General features: G+C 41.7%; 6 protein-coding genes across 7 annotated transcripts; 4 read left to right on the top strand and 2 right to left on the bottom strand.

The window, feature by feature from the left end:
- Window positions 1-2,449: 2,449 nt before the first annotated feature.
- LOC125771082 (phospholipid scramblase 1-like) lies at window positions 2,450-16,727 on the bottom strand. Of its 2 annotated transcripts, XM_049441300.1 has the most exons (6): window positions 16,048-16,727; window positions 5,040-5,191; window positions 4,858-4,969; window positions 3,650-4,140; window positions 3,419-3,577; window positions 2,450-3,352 (listed from the first exon to the last, which is right to left on the bottom strand). In XM_049441300.1, exons 2-6 carry the CDS (start codon window positions 5,178-5,180, stop codon window positions 3,305-3,307), a joined length of 951 nt encoding a protein of 316 aa, XP_049297257.1. In that variant the 5' UTR covers window positions 5,181-5,191; window positions 16,048-16,727; the 3' UTR covers window positions 2,450-3,304. The 2 variants fall into 2 exon arrangements, with proteins under 2 accessions (XP_049297257.1, XP_049297258.1); XM_049441301.1 differs by lacking the exons at window positions 4,858-4,969; window positions 5,040-5,191; window positions 16,048-16,727 and adding an exon at window positions 4,234-4,842.
- LOC125771084 (farnesol dehydrogenase-like) lies at window positions 5,506-6,741 on the bottom strand. Its single transcript, XM_049441305.1, has 2 exons — window positions 6,127-6,741; window positions 5,506-6,031 (listed from the first exon to the last, which is right to left on the bottom strand). The coding sequence occupies exons 1-2, from the start codon at window positions 6,691-6,693 to the stop codon at window positions 5,858-5,860; spliced, it is 741 nt and encodes a 246-aa protein (XP_049297262.1). The 5' UTR covers window positions 6,694-6,741; the 3' UTR covers window positions 5,506-5,857.
- On the top strand, window positions 7,642-9,064 carry LOC125771087 (farnesol dehydrogenase-like). Its single transcript, XM_049441308.1, has 2 exons — window positions 7,642-8,485; window positions 8,553-9,064. Exons 1-2 carry the CDS (start codon window positions 7,919-7,921, stop codon window positions 8,721-8,723), a joined length of 738 nt encoding a protein of 245 aa, XP_049297265.1. The 5' UTR covers window positions 7,642-7,918; the 3' UTR covers window positions 8,724-9,064.
- LOC125771083 (farnesol dehydrogenase-like) lies at window positions 9,291-10,443 on the top strand. Its single transcript, XM_049441302.1, has 2 exons — window positions 9,291-9,984; window positions 10,158-10,443. Exons 1-2 carry the CDS (start codon window positions 9,418-9,420, stop codon window positions 10,329-10,331), a joined length of 741 nt encoding a protein of 246 aa, XP_049297259.1. The 5' UTR covers window positions 9,291-9,417; the 3' UTR covers window positions 10,332-10,443.
- LOC125771086 (farnesol dehydrogenase-like) lies at window positions 10,674-12,008 on the top strand. Its single transcript, XM_049441307.1, has 2 exons — window positions 10,674-11,352; window positions 11,734-12,008. The coding sequence occupies exons 1-2, from the start codon at window positions 10,786-10,788 to the stop codon at window positions 11,902-11,904; spliced, it is 738 nt and encodes a 245-aa protein (XP_049297264.1). The 5' UTR covers window positions 10,674-10,785; the 3' UTR covers window positions 11,905-12,008.
- Window positions 12,130-13,297, top strand: LOC125771085 (farnesol dehydrogenase-like). The gene is made up of 2 exons (XM_049441306.1): window positions 12,130-12,931; window positions 13,021-13,297. Exons 1-2 carry the CDS (start codon window positions 12,365-12,367, stop codon window positions 13,192-13,194), a joined length of 741 nt encoding a protein of 246 aa, XP_049297263.1. The 5' UTR covers window positions 12,130-12,364; the 3' UTR covers window positions 13,195-13,297.
- Window positions 16,728-17,269: the final 542 nt, after the last annotated feature.

The following is a 17,269-nucleotide window of genomic DNA, read 5'->3' as shown; positions in this document are numbered from 1 at the left end:
TATGAGCCGCAATTTTAAAACACCATCACCGGAAGGGGGCATTGGCATAAATTTAGCCTACTTTGGGCGCATCCATTCAACCGGGCGCGGCACCATGCTGCGCAAGGCTTTGGACCCTTTCAAGGCCGACCTGCCGCCGGGTTGTAGGAAATAGGGGTACCGGCATTTTAGGGCTTTCACGATCGCTTCTTTTTTTGAAGATAAATCGCCCAGCAGGTGGTAAGGAGAAAGATGGTAGCGCCCAGGCTTGTTTTGCTTGTGTTTTTGTTGTTGGGATTAAACAAACAAACGATAATAAAAAAAAGAGAAATAAGCTTATCTTTCAAGGGATTTATGCAGATCGCTTTTATGGCTGTGAAACTTTTGAATCTTTTTAAAGACGATGATCGAAATGAGATGCTTGGAGAACAGATTAAATTAGGGAGTATATAATTCCTGAAGATGACAGTATGGAAATGTCTTTGTTATCCGTTTTTTTGAAAGGATTCTTTTAAGCTGTTCAGTTGTGATCGTAAATTGAGGTTTAATGTGTAGATGAGTTAAGAGCATTTCACTATTTTTTTTTTAATTTCTAATAAAACTCGATTTCCCCAACAAATATCTTTTTGTACTCCACAAAGGCACAGGCATTCGATTTCATTAGCAGAATCAGCATAATGTCATTATGATCTTTCTTCCTTCAAAAACAATCAAACTATTTTTAATATACTCCAAGAATTTATCTAACATTTTCAGATACTCCGTAAATACTGAATTTCAACAATCGTTCTAGAGTTACATTAGCTTGAGACCCTTTCAGTCGCTTACGACGTTCGTCGTCTACTTAGTTGAAGTCTCCAAATTTAAATCGTAAAAACCATCTCTTCCAAAGCATGTTGACCACAAGACCTAAGATCCTATTAAATATCCAGGCAAGCAACAATATGTCACTTAATTTCAAAGACGTTGTATCTTCGTTTCTTCTATTTGTTAAACGTATCCAAGCTTCAAATTGCTCAAATGTAACGCGTCACTCGTTTTTTTCCCCGTCATCCGGTTTAGCTTCACAGCTTCCCCACGAAGGTGATAAATCGTTTGGATCACGCGATTCATTGATCCATTCATCAGTGGTGGATTAGTGTCTGCAGGGCACACGCAAATGCAGGAAGCACCTACCATTATAGTGACGTTTGTTTTAACGCGACACGTTTTGTTAGCTCTCCGCTCAGCGCCGTACCGGTCATTGGCCGGTCGTTTGTTCGGAAGATTAACTTACCAGCCAGCTGCAGTATTTATTCCCCATTGCCGACCGGCCTGGCAAACTGGCATTTCTTTCCACGGAAATGTGTTGATTTTGAATCGATTTTTATCTCCAATCTGCTCGAGGACATCGTCAACGGTGGTTTTGATGAGTTCCGAAAGATGTGATCAGGCCCGCACATCAATCATTCGTCAGTTTTCGGCTTTGACGCTTATCAGGCGCTTGATTTTTGCTGACTTCCTCTCGAATTTTTTTTAACCTGTTTTCTCGATCACCGTTTGTCCGTTTGTCTTTGCGAGTTTTGTACGCATCTTTACGTGTTTTTTTGCGGTGTGTCGAGTGTTTGAGAGAAGATGTGAAACCTTGAAGGCAAAAGGAAAAAGTGTAAAAATAGTTAAAAATACCACTGCTCTTCCGTGCCGAAAAAAAGGGAAATAAAATCGACTTCACTTAAATCAGGGAGATTAATGCTAGTCGGCCTGAAGCGACAAGCACGGTATGATTTCGAAGGTTACACTGTGGAACGATACTTGGCTGATGAGTATAAATGGATGTTGCTTACCGGAATGAATCTATAGATCGTTCGAGTTTGGTAGTAAATAGCTATTTAGAACTGATTAGTGAAGGTGCCGTTTCTGTTCCGATCCGTATCTGTGAAGAGATTGCCCAAAGTAATAAAGCATCTGGCACATCTCCTTGCGCAGGACCTCCACTCATCGGAATCAAGCTTAAATTCACATTTGATACCATATTTCATATATTGGCTGGTAGCCAAGGAGTGTACAAGCAATAAATTATGCTTTGATTGCATTATATATTGAAACGGTTTTATTATACCTTTCAGAAGTCAGCTTATTCTGTCCACATGTGTGGGTTGTAAAATATTCACCATTCAAATGTTCAAATGAATTATTCATCAAGCTTTACAAATGTTCATATAAAACTGCGATGGTGGCGCCTCATTTGCAATTTGTTCAAATATTCGAGCACTCTCAAAGGGAATGCGCTACGAAATGCATACTTTTAGGCGTTTTATTGTTGCTTGAATTTATCGTGTGAATAACAAACACGAACGTAACTAATTAAATTTAGTATTTCTACATGCTCTGGGCCTAAATGCTAATAAAAAAATCTAAAAAAAACAACCTTATCAGCCTAATCAACCTTAACAGTTATTGTCATCAGGGAAAAAATTACGGAAGCATAGAATTGGCTTAAAATAAAATTTATTTGTTCTTCATTAGTAAGAAAGGAACATACGCATTGACAAGGAAGTTTTTGAAACATTGCTGACATTGTATAGATACTTTTTTCTTGGATTTCCATCTGTTGTTATCTGTTGTTCCACAAGTCATTACATGCGCATTGTGATTTTGTATTCTCCATTGGCACTGTCGAGTAAAATAGTCGAGATAGTGTGTTCCATGCGTAAAGTATATTAAATGCACGAGGAGTAGTGTTATAACAATTTTGATTAAAAAAAATCGATTAAAAAAAATAAAATTACACCAAAGCTCGATGATCGATTTCGAAATTCTTGACATTTTTAACAGTGGTTGAGTATTCATTTTGCTTACATTCTACACCAAATATTAAGCAGCATTATTCATCCCTAAACGCTATTAATGATTTTGTAAATCATTTCTCTGCTATAGCTAAGCTCATTAAGCACGAGGACAAAAAACAGGTATACAAAAAAAATTATAGCAGTGAAAAACTGTTTTTGTGCAACATGTTTTAAGAACACTTTTTAAGTAGGACAAAAATATCATCTTCTTCTCCTCTTTTTTTAAACATCTCCCATCATCAGCTTCTGGCACCTGAATCGTTTATCACGTGTACGTGATGTACGTGTAAAATATTTTGACTTCCTGAGAAAATATTATTGTGTCCCGCAGTTGTTTGTGCAAGGTGGCATCCGTTGTAAAAATCCTGAGCTGTAAATGCAAATGACATAAGATTTCTGTCTGTTTGTAGATTTGTTTTTGTTTTTTCTTCAATATTTCAACAGTAAGGCGTTATTAAAGGTTTTCGGTTTCAATTTCTTCATGCGGGAAACCATGTTTAACGGCGTATTTTCTTATTCGGGCCGCTCTCAAAGTACATGTAGTCCTGTAAGTGTACGAAAATGCCAATAAATATTCATTCATTTCGGGAACCCAAACCAATTACACTCACAATCAAAAATAGTGCTCCAAGCATGGTAGCCTTCACCCTCACATCCAGATCCATCGGGAAGTTGATGCCAAAGTTGTCCGCATCGGTAAAGTGTTCCTGTACGAATCCGGTCCACTGCTTCGTCACCTTACCGACTTCGGTACCATCTTTAGAAAATACCTGCAATTGCATTATAAGAGAAATCCACATCGTTAGTTGCTATAAAATTAATCGAGCGGCTGTAAAACTTACGGCAAACTTCACATCACCACAAGGTGAACACTGACAAACAGGGCCACGAATGGTCAGCACCGTTTCGTTGTTACGATCACGTATGTCAAAGACCGGACGGCAGAGACTCCACTTCTGGACGACCGTGCCGATCACGGTACCCGGTGGAGCGGACACCTCCAGCTTCTGCAGACAGCAAGGGAAGCAGCACGACTTGCAGCGCAGATCACGGTGCAGATGCAACACCTCGTTCTGGTAGTTGTCCAGGATCTTTATGTCGAATGGGCGATCTGGACCGCAGCACATGCGGGTACAGCAGCTGGTATCCTCCACCGCCCAGTACACGTTCTGCCCGAAGGTGTTCTTTACGGTGTACTTGTTGGCCATCTCGAAACCGGTGAAGGCCTCCAGCAGCTCGACCTGCTGATGTACGAGCAGCTGATCAACTGCCGTCAGGTATTCCAAGCCAGGCGGACAGTTGGGTATGCCCTGCGGCATAGGCATCCAGGACACTGCAAGTAAAACATTAGGCAACCGGAAGATACAGCATTAGGAAGGTTGCTTTAGGAAAGTTTCTTTCAAAACTCGATCCCCCAATTAGCAACCTTCGTTCCTGCTCCGTAAGCAATCGTTCAAACTGTTGTTCACGATCTTCCGCGCACACCTCCTCTGCCCTTTTTCTTTCCTTCACCGATCGCTTGCCAAATCGTACATTTCGCATAAACCGTCCACAGTTGGCCAACTTCTTCTCCAGCACATGCCAAACAACGATCACAAGCCGACGGGTCTGATATTGTTTCCTTTTGCCTTCTTCACGCTCCTTACGAACCGAACCATTGTCCTTTGCGTCGTCACTCACGCAAAGCCGATCCACCGAAACGCAACTTGTGAAATAGTCTTGGGCACGCTTCTTCGGTGTCATCCTGTGTGGTAGAGTTCTGCCGGTGAACTGATCCACCGCATCGAAACGCGTGACGGTCGTATGCTGACATGCTGTGCGAACCATCTAGCTCACTTATCTAGCGTTGGCCATTCTTTTACACCCCTCACTAGATTCACGTACATCTTATCTACTGGTGAACTCATTGCCGATTGTACGCGTGCAGAAGCGAACAAGGGCCTGTTATCAATAGGTCTTTCAAATGGTTTGTTCGATATGAAATTTTGTGTTTTATTTTTTCTACAATTATGGGAAATAAAACTAAGAAACGTCATGAAACAATACTTACTAACTTGCTGCTGACCAAGTACGGGTTGCATCGGCATGCCTGGCTGTGTCATGATCGGCATTCCGTTCTGCGGCACCGGCATGTAACCGGGCGGAGGTGGTGGTCCCGTAGTCTAACAGAGAAAGCAAGGCATTGCCGATAGAATGATTTTTATCACAAGGATTTGAATTAAAGTTTCTTACCATTGGGACCGCTGGATAGGCTGGTGCAGCCTGTGGAAGCAATGGGTTGGCCGCATCCTGACCAATGTTAGGATACAACGGATTGGCAGGCGCTTGCTGCTGTTGCTGCTCAAGAGGAATCTTTTCTGGAGTATTAGCCATTTTGTTGTTCTCTAAAAAAAATATGGGAAAGTAAAAATGATGTAATATGCCATAAAGATAGCATGAGATAAATTGTACTAAAATTCGATATTACTTAGTACTATATTTAGTGATCATTTCTAAGCATCGGATAATGTAACGACTTATCAGATAGATTGCATATCTTCAGCGGATAAAAATATTCTTCATTCATTTCTCATGCATAGTACTAAACGTGGAAATTCAACTTATACTAACAACCATAAATTCTGTTTCAACAAAAAAGTATCGTTTTATCGCCATCTGTAGTCAAGCTTAGATACTAATGAAAAACACTACTACAAACTTGATGTAATATTGACTTTATTACGGAATGTTTCTAGCAAAAACGGCTGCTAATGACTCCACCTATTGAAGAATGCTACTACAGCATGATGCGGCAGATTTATGGCTCTTGATTCGTTGCATCATTTGCGTGAAGAGGTTCTCACGTGTGATATTCGTTTGCGTAACGCAGACACGTTTTCCGTAATAAGTGTGTGATAGTACTTTACTGTTGGATTGATACAGAACTTTATCAAATCTTTACAATTGAAATAGCTTAGTAGTTGGAGTTAAGTTGATATGATGTTACAGGTATTTAAGGTAAAAGAATGGAGAAAGACTAATTATAACTTCGAAAGAATGCTATTTCAACACTAAGCCAATTCGCCCACCGGCTTGATGATAACCTCATGCACCTGCACATGAGGAGGAGTGCCCAGCGTATACAGAATCGCTCCAACAATGTCGTCCGCCTCCAGCATAGGCGTATTTTCGAACTGTTTACCCTCGGGTACCATCTCCGTCCGCACAATTCCGGGACTGATGCTCTAAAACGAAGCACATATCAACTTTCTAATTAGTTTGCTGCCATCTCTGAAGCGGACACCAAACAGCACTCGATCTTGCTGCAATTGCAACATACCGTGACCTTCACCTTGGTGCCTTCGTTGCGCAGGTCATTTCGCAACGTTTCCGTTATCGCCGTAACGGCGTACTTGGATGCACCGTAGATGTTTAGGTTGGGAAACCCAATGTACTTGTGTCCGAGAATGCTGTTAATGTTCACTATATGACCGGCCACCTGGCGACGTTTCATCGATTGGAACGCTTCTCGGCTGCACAGCACCAGCCCCATCACGTTCGTGTCCATCACCGTGCGCAAATCTTCAGCATTTCCCGGTGTTAATAGCGTGCAGGTTAGCTTCGACACGCCTGCATTGTTGATCAACACATCCACCCCACCCAGCTGACGATCGACAGCAGCGAAAGCATTCACTATCGATTCCTCACTGGTCACATCGCACCGGTACGCGTGTATACGGCTTCCAACTTCCGGTGGCAGATTTTTCTTTAGCTGCTCTACGCGTTCAACGCGACGTGCCATACCTACCACAATCATGCCAGCACGGGCAAGAGCCTGTACAGCGTTTGCCCCTATTCCGGAGCTAGCACCCGTCACGATCGCCACCTTTCCTACCCAACGATCCATTGTGCACAATATCGGCGAGTGAACTGATCACCGAAGGTGCTGTAGTAGCTGGTATTTATTTTCAAATCAAAATGTCTGATGTCATAGACATCGTTTAGACAGCAGCGAGACAAATAGTCGATATGTATCTGATGCTCATTTGCTTAGCTGATGGCGCGCAATAAGTGCACTTGAAATGGTAAGTCTATCCCGGTGGGGGAAGTGAGCCAGATGAACAATTACTCTACGTTCGTTAATGACCCAAACGAATCAACCGTCTTTGAAGTGAAGTATATAACAATTGCAACAATTGCCTATATTTAGGCGTTACAAACCAAAGGCCCAATCCACCAGCATAACTAGAGCTACTTTATTTTGAAGCTAATACAATACAACATAAAACACAATACAAAAATTTGCCAAATATACGAAGAAAAGTAACTAAAATCTCTGAACGTGATAAGCAATTAGGCATCGCTTAAACAAACGCACAATGGGAATCGAACATTCATGTTTTGACCGAGAAAATTTCTTCATTATTTCTAAATATGTTTAGTTCTCTAATGAAGATCCTTTTTCCAAATAAATTGCTGCTTATTATACGCGATTTAGTACATGACAAGCACAAGTCTCTTCACGTGTGTTCTTCCTCAAAGATCGTTATTCGTTTACTTTATTTTCTTCGTTTGGAAAAAAGGTATTCCAAGCTACACTCACATGTGCCCTGGCCAATTCATTAACGAACACATTTTCTTCCGCATTTTCCCGGTTTGCGTAATGGTACCGAACATTCATACCGTTACAAAGAGATTGTTTACCTTCGTTGATTAGTTAGCCCTTTCCTTATGCAAACAATAAGCAAGTTTGTTTAAAGCGCAGAATGGGGGAGGAAAAACGGCTTAGCTTACAAGCAAGTTTGGATGATGGAAAACTTATTTATAGATAGTTTCGGGAACGATAGAGTTTACTATCATCTCATCTTTCATCTTCTATTACAATAACTAACTTGTGCGCAAACAGCTTCCAACAATTTTTCTCGTTGGCATTATTTCCTCGCACAAATAAACAAACAAATATCGCAAAAATGTACTTGGAGGGCACTGGACCGAATCCAGCTAGATCAATGTCAAGGGTACATGCAATGGTATAAAAAGTTTTATAAATTCGTTGCACTGTGCTCGACCGCACAACATACGCTTCTGAACCGTCTTGAGCGCATCGTCGAAAGAAATTCAAACCTCACAACATGGACCGCTGGCATGGAAAGGTAGCCGTAGTGACGGGTGCCAGCTCGGGTATTGGTGCTGCCACTGCAAAAGCGCTTGTACGCGCCGGTATGGTTACGATCGGCTTAGCAAGACGTGTGGAACGAATAGAAGCACTCCGAGCGGAACTGCCAGCTGATGTGGCCGGAAGACTCCACGGTATTCGTTGTGATGTCACTAAGGAGGAGGACATTTTGGCCGCTTACCGCGAGATAGAGGCCCAGTATGGAGGTGTCGATGTGCAGATAAACTGTGCTGGAATCGCGAGACATACCATACGCGTACTTCAAGCGAACAATACGCAAGATCTCCGTGATATAGTGAATACCAGTCTGCTCGGATTGGCCCTGTGCAGCCGGGAAGCGTATTTATCGATGCAGAAACGTTCGGTTGATGGCCATATCGTGCACATTAACAGCATTGTCGGACATTCAATTCCGCCGCTGAACACGCTGAACATCTATCCGGCGGTTAAGTATGGCGTGACGGCACTCACGGAAACGATGCGCCAGGAGTTGCGGTTTGCCGGAACCAAAATTAAAGTTACGGTAAGTTTTGTACGGCACTATTAAGCTACATGTGTGAGGAAATTTCAAGAAATGATATCCTTTACAGAGCATTAGTCCGGGTTTTACGAGAACTCCGATCAATCCCAACAGTAATACCTACACGGGACCCATTCTCGAACCGGAAGATATTGCCGATGCGATTCTGTACGCTCTCGGTACTCCACCAAGGGTGCAGATACACGAGCTGACAATCAAACCAGTTGGTGAAGTAGAGTAAAATCACACCATACAATATAACAAATGTTTAACATGTTAGTAAATTAAATATCGCTTTCGTCGCAAAAAAAATCTTTCTGATAATCTCTTCAACGATAATCATTCCAACATGATTAGCTGAGTTTTAGACATCAACTCCCAGGAATATGCAATTACTTAGAATCGCCTAGTCAATTTTGTGTCTGAATCGGTCTATCACGTCGGTAGTCTCCAAAAATTCTTCGAGTGTTTTTATCCAGACATTCCACCAACACAACAAAGTGTTACCAAATTGTTACACCATTCTGTCACAAATATTCGTCCAACCTTTAAAGACTCCAAAGTAAATGATGTTTTTGAGTATTTCTACATATTTACATGCCTACTACATGCCTACCCTATTTAGCATTATTTGCTGGCCATACATACTGACCGTATAAAAAAACGAACTCATGGTACCCATTCCCCTAGGTACTTGCATTTCAATGAATGTGCGTTTGATAAAGTACGTACACACTGATAGCAATGCATTGATTAGATTACGTTACGGTGGTGTTACTCGCTTTCTAAACGATGTGTAGCACATGTTTTTCGTTTATATATCGCTTTGGCAGTCACTATTCAACCGTTGAACAGTGTAGAACGCCCTCTAGCGTCTTTATTTATTGGTTGTGTTTTGAGTCAATTGCAAATTCAAGCATATAGAATCAAAGCAAATGGATCGCTGGCAGGGAAAGGTAGCGATGGTGACTGGTGCCAGTTCGGGCATTGGTGCAGCAACAGTGATAGCCCTTGCAAAGGCTGGAATGATCACTTTCGGCCTAGCGCGTCGTGTTGAGCGTGTTGAAGAGCTGAAAAAAGATCTTCCGGCAGAAGTCCGCGAACGTCTGCACGCCATCCGTTGTGACGTAACGAAGGAGGAAGACATTTTGTCCGCCTTCCGTGAAGTAGAGCAAAAGTTTGGCGGCGTTGATGTGCTGATCAATAACGCAGGTGTGGCAAGATCGTCCTATGGTGTGCTGGATGCCAAAAATACGCAAGCTATTCGGGATGTGATCGATACGAATCTGGTGGCATTGGCGCTGTGCAGCCGGGAAGCGTACCAATCGATGAAGAAACGATCGGTCGATGGACATATCGTGCACATTAACAGCATCCTCGGCCACAACGTGCTACCGATGAATACACTCAATGTCTATCCGGCTTCCAAGTATGGTGTGACGGCACTTACGGAAACGATGCGCCACGAGCTAAGGATGGCCGGGACAAAAATCAAAGTCACGGTAAGTTGGTAGATATGCTACTTGTCTGGCTACCGTAGCGTAGCAGTAAAACTGTTATCTAATCGATTGACAAACAATGCTTCGAAGTAGCTATACTTATGATGTTAATATATATTTTTTATGTTAATGATGTTAATTGTGATTGCTATTAAAATATGTATATTATTCTTCAGAGCATTAGCCCTGGACTGGTCAGAACCGAGATCATCACAAATAGTGCTGCGGTTGCCGATATGCCTATACTCGAAGCAGAGGATATTGCGGACGCCGTTCTGTATGTGCTTGGAACCCCACCTAGAGTACAAATTCACGAGCTAATGATAAAGCCGGTGGGCGAACATATGTAAAATTTGCATCGTGTTTCTCGTTGGATAAACGAAGAGACATTCGACGAATTAAATGAAATAAAGTTAAACAACTGCTCACACATCAAAAAGAGAGGTTGGAATTGTGTTGGTTTCGTTACTTATTTTAAAATAAAATATCATTTTGGTAGATGGCGAAATCGTTAAATAAATAATGACATCAAATCACAACTCATACGTCACACTAAAGCCAGACGTAAAAGGTGGCAATAAGCATCGTCATCTGTTAAGTAGGCTATCAATAGAAGCTGTTACTAATACAACCATAAGTAGGAACTCCTGCTGTGCAACGATTACACCGCATAAAGATATGGTACGATGATTGGTGCAACTCACACGACAGTCGCAAACCAACCTTCGGTCGGAACAGTGTATTTGAGGGTCGTTTTCAAAATTTGCTTCGCACCCGTTGCTTATCAAACCCCGGCAGAACGCAATGGAACGCTGGCAGGGAAAGGTAGCGATAGTGACCGGTGCCAGTTCGGGCATTGGTGCAGCAACCGTAAAAGCCCTCACCAAGGCGGGCCTGATCACTTTCGGCCTAGCGCGCCGTGTTGAGCGTGTTGACGAGCTGAAAAATGATCTTCCCAGTGAGGCAAAGGAGCGGCTTCACAGCATCCGATGTGACATTACGAAGGAGGAAGACATTTTGGCCGCTTTCCGGCAGGTGGAAGAAAAGTTTGGTGGTGTTGATGTGCTGATCAATAACGCTGGTCTAGCGAAGGGTGGTGTCGGTGTGCTGGATGCTAACAATACCCAGGTCATAAAGGATGTGTTCGATACGAATGTGGTGGGATTGGCCCTGTGCAGCCGGGAAGCGTACCAATCGATGAAGAAACGATCGGTCGATGGACATATCGTGCACATTAACAGCATCCTCGGCCATATGGTGGCACCGATGGGAACGATCAATGTTTATGCGGCTTCCAAGTACGGCGTGACGGCACTCACCGAAACGATGCGGCACGAGCTGAGACTGGCTGGGACGAAAATCAAAGTCACGGTAAGTAGCAAACACGGAGAGTGAGATAAAAATAAACATTGAACTGCCTTATCTTATCGTTGCCACCCAAAAGAAAAAAAAACCTTTGAGCTTTAGGAAACAATATTTAAATCGAGAATCATACATTACGTCACTAAACACACAATAATTTTTTTTATTGATAACAAACACAAGTTTGTAATTGTAGGAAAAAAATATCAATGTGAACAATGCTAAGTGCTTAGTGATAATAAAATTGGTAGAAAATTGTGAACTGCTATAATTTGCGCCATCTATTGGCGAGTAGCATTACCAAACAAGTCATATTTTAGAGTCCGTCTTTTTTGGGTATTAAATTTTAATTTTCCTCTCTCTCTCTCACTCACTCTCTCTGTTCAACAGAGCATCAGTCCAGGTTTGGTCAGAACGGAGATGCCCACCAGCACTGCCCTTGCCGAAAGGCCCTGCCTCGAACCGGAAGATATAGCGGACGCAATCCTGTACGTGCTCGGAACACCACCGAGAGTGCAGATCCACGAGCTCACGATAAAACCGGTTGGCGAAAGCGTGTGAGATGGTCCCGGAACGGGACGGTAGAATTGTAAGATCTGTGTGCCAAAAAGGAGCATAAGAAGGGCGCAGATTATGCGTGGAAAATATAATCCAAAGAAAATAAACCGGTAGTGAAGATGCTTTCGATAGATGTATGTGTATATCACCTACCTACACACACAAACGCTCGTTGAGTGAATGAGAAAGTGTTTAAACTTTTTACAAAGCCGAAAATCGATGCACTTAATGGCGATGTGCTTTTGAAATTGAAGAGCTATAATGAATTTATAGCAAAACGAAATTGTTCGAGCTTATTCATTATCACAGTTAACAGATAGCTAGAGATTATTTGTCGATTAGACCTCTCAAAATCTACAGTGCGTAACGAGTTAATGTTTCATCAACTGATAAGATAACTCATTAACGAATCGAAACTGATACTGATCGTAGCTATAGCAAACCACAAACAATTCACATCAAAATGGACCGTTGGACTGGTAAGGTGGCGCTCGTAACTGGTGCTAGTTCGGGTATTGGTGCTGCTGTGGTAAAGGCTCTCGCCAACGCTGGCATGATCGTGGTTGGTCTTGCAAGGCGTGTCGAGCGTGTGGAAGCACTACGAACGGAAGTCACCGAATTGGCCGCCAAACATCTGCACGCCATCCGGTGTGACATAACAAAGGAGGAAGACATTTTGGCCGCCTTCCGGGAGGTCGAACAACGATTCGGCGGTGTGGACGTGCTAATCAACAATGCCGGCATTGCGGTCGGGGACATTACACTGTTCACGCCCGAAAATACTGCCCAACTGCGGCAGGTTGTCGACACGAACGTGCTGGGGCTGGTACTGTGCAGCCGGGAAGCGTTCCTATCGATGAAAAAGCGCTCGATCGATGGCCATATCGTGCACATTAACAGTGTCGTTGGTCATTCGGTACCGGCGTTTGCGAGCTTCAATATCTATCCCGCTACCAAGTACGGTGTGACGGCACTCACGGAAACGATGCGTCACGAGCTGCGGATGGCCGATACCAAAATTAAAGTGACGGTACGCTAACATGGGTGTGGATCGGGCTTCTAGTCCTTGCCATTACTGCCGATGTTTATCTTCTTTTCTCTCTCTCTCTCTGTTGATAGAGCATTAGTCCGGGATTGGTCAAAACGGAAGCCATTCCTGATGCCATGAAAGTGGGTCAAACACCGATACTGGAACCGGAGGATATCGCTGATGCCGTACTGTACGTGCTGGCCACACCGCCGAGGGTGCAGGTTCATGAGCTTACTATCAGACCAGTTGGTGAAATGATGTGAAAAGAGTCCATGCCTTGTTCAAAGACTTGGCAAAATTGTTGAATAACTTAAGAGTTATAGGACTCATGTTAAAGTTAAATGAAAAGCACACGTTTAATTCAAATTTGCAGTTATTATTTTTATTTATTTTATCCTCCCCAAAAGCCTGAAAACTCTTCACAAAAAATGGGTTGTCCCGTATCGAATCTCATGACATAATCAACGGTAATTCATCCGAATGAAATAATGCTATAATGAACCATAATTCATTTTGTTCATTGTCTTTAGTTGTCCAGAATACTATGCAAGAAATTTATAGCTATTTGAATTAAAATTGAACAAACAAAAAATCAAATACAAAAGGAGATATATGTATAATGCTCAATTAAACCATTTATTATCCAAATATCTATCCTGTAGGATTGTCTAGATAATCGAAAGATAGAACAGCAGTGCCGCTTCTACATACTTAGCACACATGTTGTTAAAACACACCAAACGATCGTCGATCATCAATGATCATTAACATCATACGCATAGCAAACATCTATTGCGTTGCGTTCTTCCGGCCGGGCCTGTTTGATTTATTATCCATTTTGAAGTGGATAAATAAATACCATGTAAAGGTTTTCTTTCCCTTCTCCTTTGCCACTGTAAACCATTTGTTTAGTAAGTTTTATTACTCTTGTTTTTTTTCTGTTTCACATATTAGCGTCTTCATTTTAACAAACTTTTCTTTTGTAACTATTTTTTGTTTATTAAGACTTTTTTTAAATGTTTTTTTTTACTTGCTTTTTTTCTATCTCACTTTCTTTCTTTCAATTGCAAGTCATTGAGAAAGATTCTTCAAATAATGCTTGCTTGTTCTATCAAGTGTTTTGAGAGTTGTTGTTTTTTCTTGCTCATTCTCCCGACAAACAAATAATTTTCATCACATTCTGCCTGCTCGCTCGGTAGGTTGCATCTGGCATTAATTTAGCTGCTTCCTAACCTCTGGCCACGACAGGCCACGGACTGCACATAAAGATAACACACCCGGACTTAACCAAAACAACTCGCGCTAAGCACAAGCAGAAAAAAACGCGTCCGCGGAATTCGGCGTAGAATTATAAAAGAAAAAAAAACACTCACCGACACACACACACAGCACGCACAAACGTACAAAACAAAGAACCGCAATCTAATAGGGATTGGGATCATTAAAAAAGAAATACATACAGACACACAAATACATACGCTCACAGTTCATTTCGCTGAAGTCGAGCACTCTAAGTTATGGGCAACACATTTTTACTTTCGCTTCGCTAGGGAACATATATGCAACCCATCGGGTAGCCATCATCGGTACAAACGACGTCATCGCAACCGGGAAACATGGCCAAGGCCACTAAAAGACTGCTTTTAATTGAACCGAAACCGAGCACATTCCGATGCGCGCGTATGCGTGTGGTACAAGCCGTGAAAAACGGACAAACGGAGCGGGAAAAACTCTCCATCAAAAAATGATGGAACTTCCCAACAATGGTTCGGCTACATGGAGATCAAGCAAAGCACAACCCCACACATTATGCTAAACGGGGCACGCGCACTTACACACACACACATACAGAGACACTTAAATACAAAGTATGAGCTTCTGTTTTCCTCAAGAGCTCTCTGCTTTCCTGTCCCCTGTCCTGACTGATCATCATGATAAAGAGGGTGTGGCTTTTCTCCTTTGGTTTGGAGGTGCACTACAGGGTGTAAAAGTTTTCCATTTTCCATACGATTCAATCGTTTGTTTGCGTTTGTGTGTGCGTATACAGAGAGAGGGAAGGAGAGATAAAGAGTGCGCAAAGGGAAAAAATAGTTTTGGAAATTGTGAATCATCACTTAATTGATTGTTGCATTTACTAATCCACTTCGATAAGGGGTGACACCATTTTATTACAACTTGTCGCCCGCCCAAAAGAAAAATAACATTCTCCATGCAGTAATGACGCTCGTTCTGGATGGAAATTATTTAACTGTAATCCTAAAAATAACCTTCAAAGTTTGTCGAAATTGTCATTTCGCGCATGATTGCTCGTAAGTGGTGGAAAAGGCAACGCAGGAAGTAGAAGCAATTAAATCATGGTACAATACACCAATACACTGATCATGCACCGTTTTATGAAATTAAAATTCTTTAAATATGCGCACTGTTTGGCTTGATGCGCTTCGAACCGTTGGTCGGTGTGTTGTAAGAGCCACGTGGAGAGTCGAAAAAAATGCTCCTGAAAGTATGCAATCTATAAAAAATTGTGCCTTTTTAGGATTAGCTAAAGGAATCATGGAGGCTTAAAAAGAGTTAGTTTTGATGCTTTTTAATCAGTAATGATTGATTTTAGTTTTAAAAAAAGTAACATTTTCATTTCCTGTCAGAAAGATTGGTGCAACAGGTTGGTATGGACACAAGCATCATCATCATCATCACCATCATCATTATTCGTTCTTTTGATCACCATTCCCTCGTGGGAGCTTGTGGAGAATAATGCAATGCACATACGAACCGGTTCCGACAGATTCTTTTTCGCCTCTCGAACGAAAAAGTGCCAAAAAAAATGCAATAAAAAGTCGCTTTTAACGCACAGTACATTTTGGGTAGCTGTAATTCAAGGTCTGACACGTTTTCAACTCCAAAAAAGTATTTTAGCTGTATTGAATCTAAACAAAATGGAGCAAATTACGTTAATACTGACAATTTTTTGACCGACACTAAACATTATGAATTATCAACTTCCAGCTTACTCACGATCAAATAATGACTAATCTGTTCCATTTCACATAGAAATGGTTCATTTCGAGCTGAACATTTCATAAAACTGAAATTAATCTGTGTTTAAACGCACTCACCTTAGATTGATGTTTATCCTTCTTCCACAAAAAAAACTTGTTCTATGCTTTTGCCAACACGCCGACCAAATATGCTCACAAAACCGTTCACAAAAGAAAAAGCACAAACAGACACAAAATTAAGGTTCAGTTCCACCCACGATAGGCCAATAGAATAATCGTGTATCACTAAACACAGCGAATATTTGACCAGCTTAAACCTGCGAAAAACCACACACACGCGGCACCACCGTGTACGTCCACCGAAGCGCCACCAAACATTAATGAAACGAGCGAAAAATCGCCGGCTTGTCGCGACACAACGAACCCCGGCGCGTCCGTTTGAATAATGTTGCGAACAGCACCAAAAAAAAAAACACGACAAAGAAAACAACAAACACCGAAATAGAGCTTGGGATGGTATGAGTTCTCACTACTACTACAACTATTACTACATATTACCGCTTACTACTACCACGAACGTTCAGCGAATGAACGCAATGCAAAAAGCATAGCATGAGCATAATCCTTCAATACATCAGCCGAAACATTGTGTGAATGCAATGGCTTTGAATAACTTCAATTTTAGTTTATTAAAGTTTTTTTTAGAATACTTTAATTTCTAAATCGAATCGAATAATACACAAATCTTTTTTGTAAATCTTTTTGAGGTACTTTTACTATTTATAATATCAATATTTTGCACAAGAAAGAAAGAACACAAAGAAAAACAATTAACTTCATCTAAAAGAAATGAAATTAAAGTAAATATTTTAAATAATTTAAAACAATTTTAGTATAATATAACTTTTTATAATAAAAAAAAGAGAAATAGTTACAAAATATTACATACATACCATCCGAGGGTTTATGAACGCTAACGAGATCGCTTTAAGCGTAACCAAAACCGGCCCCAAAAGTCTTCCGGCTGTATGCGTGCGTTCCATTTCCCCCCCAAAAGAGAAAAAAAAACCTTCGATAGTATCGGTGCGCGTTCCAGCATTGGACCATTTTTATTTTTATTTTTGGATGACTTCTTGACGGGAAGAGAGGACCGAACGAAAACGGAGCATCATAAACCGGTGTCGGTGGGACGGAAGGGATGGTTTTCGGGACGATGTTGCCATAAACCAGCATCACTTATCCATGCCACCCACCGTATTCCCGTTTCACCCTTATCTTGTGGACAGGCGGAAGATTTTTTTGTTTCGGCAACGTTAAGGTCACATTCGCGAATGTCATG

The sequence above is a fragment of the Anopheles funestus genome, chromosome 3RL, assembly GCF_943734845.2.
Source record: "Anopheles funestus chromosome 3RL, idAnoFuneDA-416_04, whole genome shotgun sequence".
NCBI classification, from domain to species: domain Eukaryota; kingdom Metazoa; phylum Arthropoda; class Insecta; order Diptera; family Culicidae; genus Anopheles; species Anopheles funestus.
This window is presented reverse-complemented; position numbering and strand designations above follow the sequence as displayed.

Excerpts from the sequence above, each read along its gene's own strand:
- LOC125771082 (XM_049441300.1), bottom strand. The coding sequence starts at position 5,180 with ATGGCTAATACTCCAGAAAAGATTCCTCTTGAGCAGCAACAGCAGCAA. Across the intron at positions 4,141-4,857 it reads ACTTGGTCAGCAGCAAGTTA|TGTCCTGGATGCCTATGCCG; the intron begins GTAAGTATTGTT and ends TTTTACTTGCAG. Across the intron at positions 3,578-3,649 it reads GTGGTGATGTGAAGTTTGCC|GTATTTTCTAAAGATGGTAC; the intron begins GTAAGTTTTACA and ends ATGCAATTGCAG.
- LOC125771084 (XM_049441305.1), bottom strand. The coding sequence starts at position 6,693 with ATGGATCGTTGGGTAGGAAAGGTGGCGATCGTGACGGGTGCTAGCTCC. Across the intron at positions 6,032-6,126 it reads GCACCAAGGTGAAGGTCACG|AGCATCAGTCCCGGAATTGT; the intron begins GTATGTTGCAAT and ends GCTTCGTTTTAG.
- LOC125771087 (XM_049441308.1), top strand. The coding sequence starts at position 7,919 with ATGGACCGCTGGCATGGAAAGGTAGCCGTAGTGACGGGTGCCAGCTCG. Across the intron at positions 8,486-8,552 it reads GAACCAAAATTAAAGTTACG|AGCATTAGTCCGGGTTTTAC; the intron begins GTAAGTTTTGTA and ends TATCCTTTACAG.
- LOC125771083 (XM_049441302.1), top strand. The coding sequence starts at position 9,418 with ATGGATCGCTGGCAGGGAAAGGTAGCGATGGTGACTGGTGCCAGTTCG. Across the intron at positions 9,985-10,157 it reads GGACAAAAATCAAAGTCACG|AGCATTAGCCCTGGACTGGT; the intron begins GTAAGTTGGTAG and ends ATTATTCTTCAG.
- LOC125771086 (XM_049441307.1), top strand. The coding sequence starts at position 10,786 with ATGGAACGCTGGCAGGGAAAGGTAGCGATAGTGACCGGTGCCAGTTCG. Across the intron at positions 11,353-11,733 it reads GGACGAAAATCAAAGTCACG|AGCATCAGTCCAGGTTTGGT; the intron begins GTAAGTAGCAAA and ends TCTGTTCAACAG.
- LOC125771085 (XM_049441306.1), top strand. The coding sequence starts at position 12,365 with ATGGACCGTTGGACTGGTAAGGTGGCGCTCGTAACTGGTGCTAGTTCG. Across the intron at positions 12,932-13,020 it reads ATACCAAAATTAAAGTGACG|AGCATTAGTCCGGGATTGGT; the intron begins GTACGCTAACAT and ends CTCTGTTGATAG.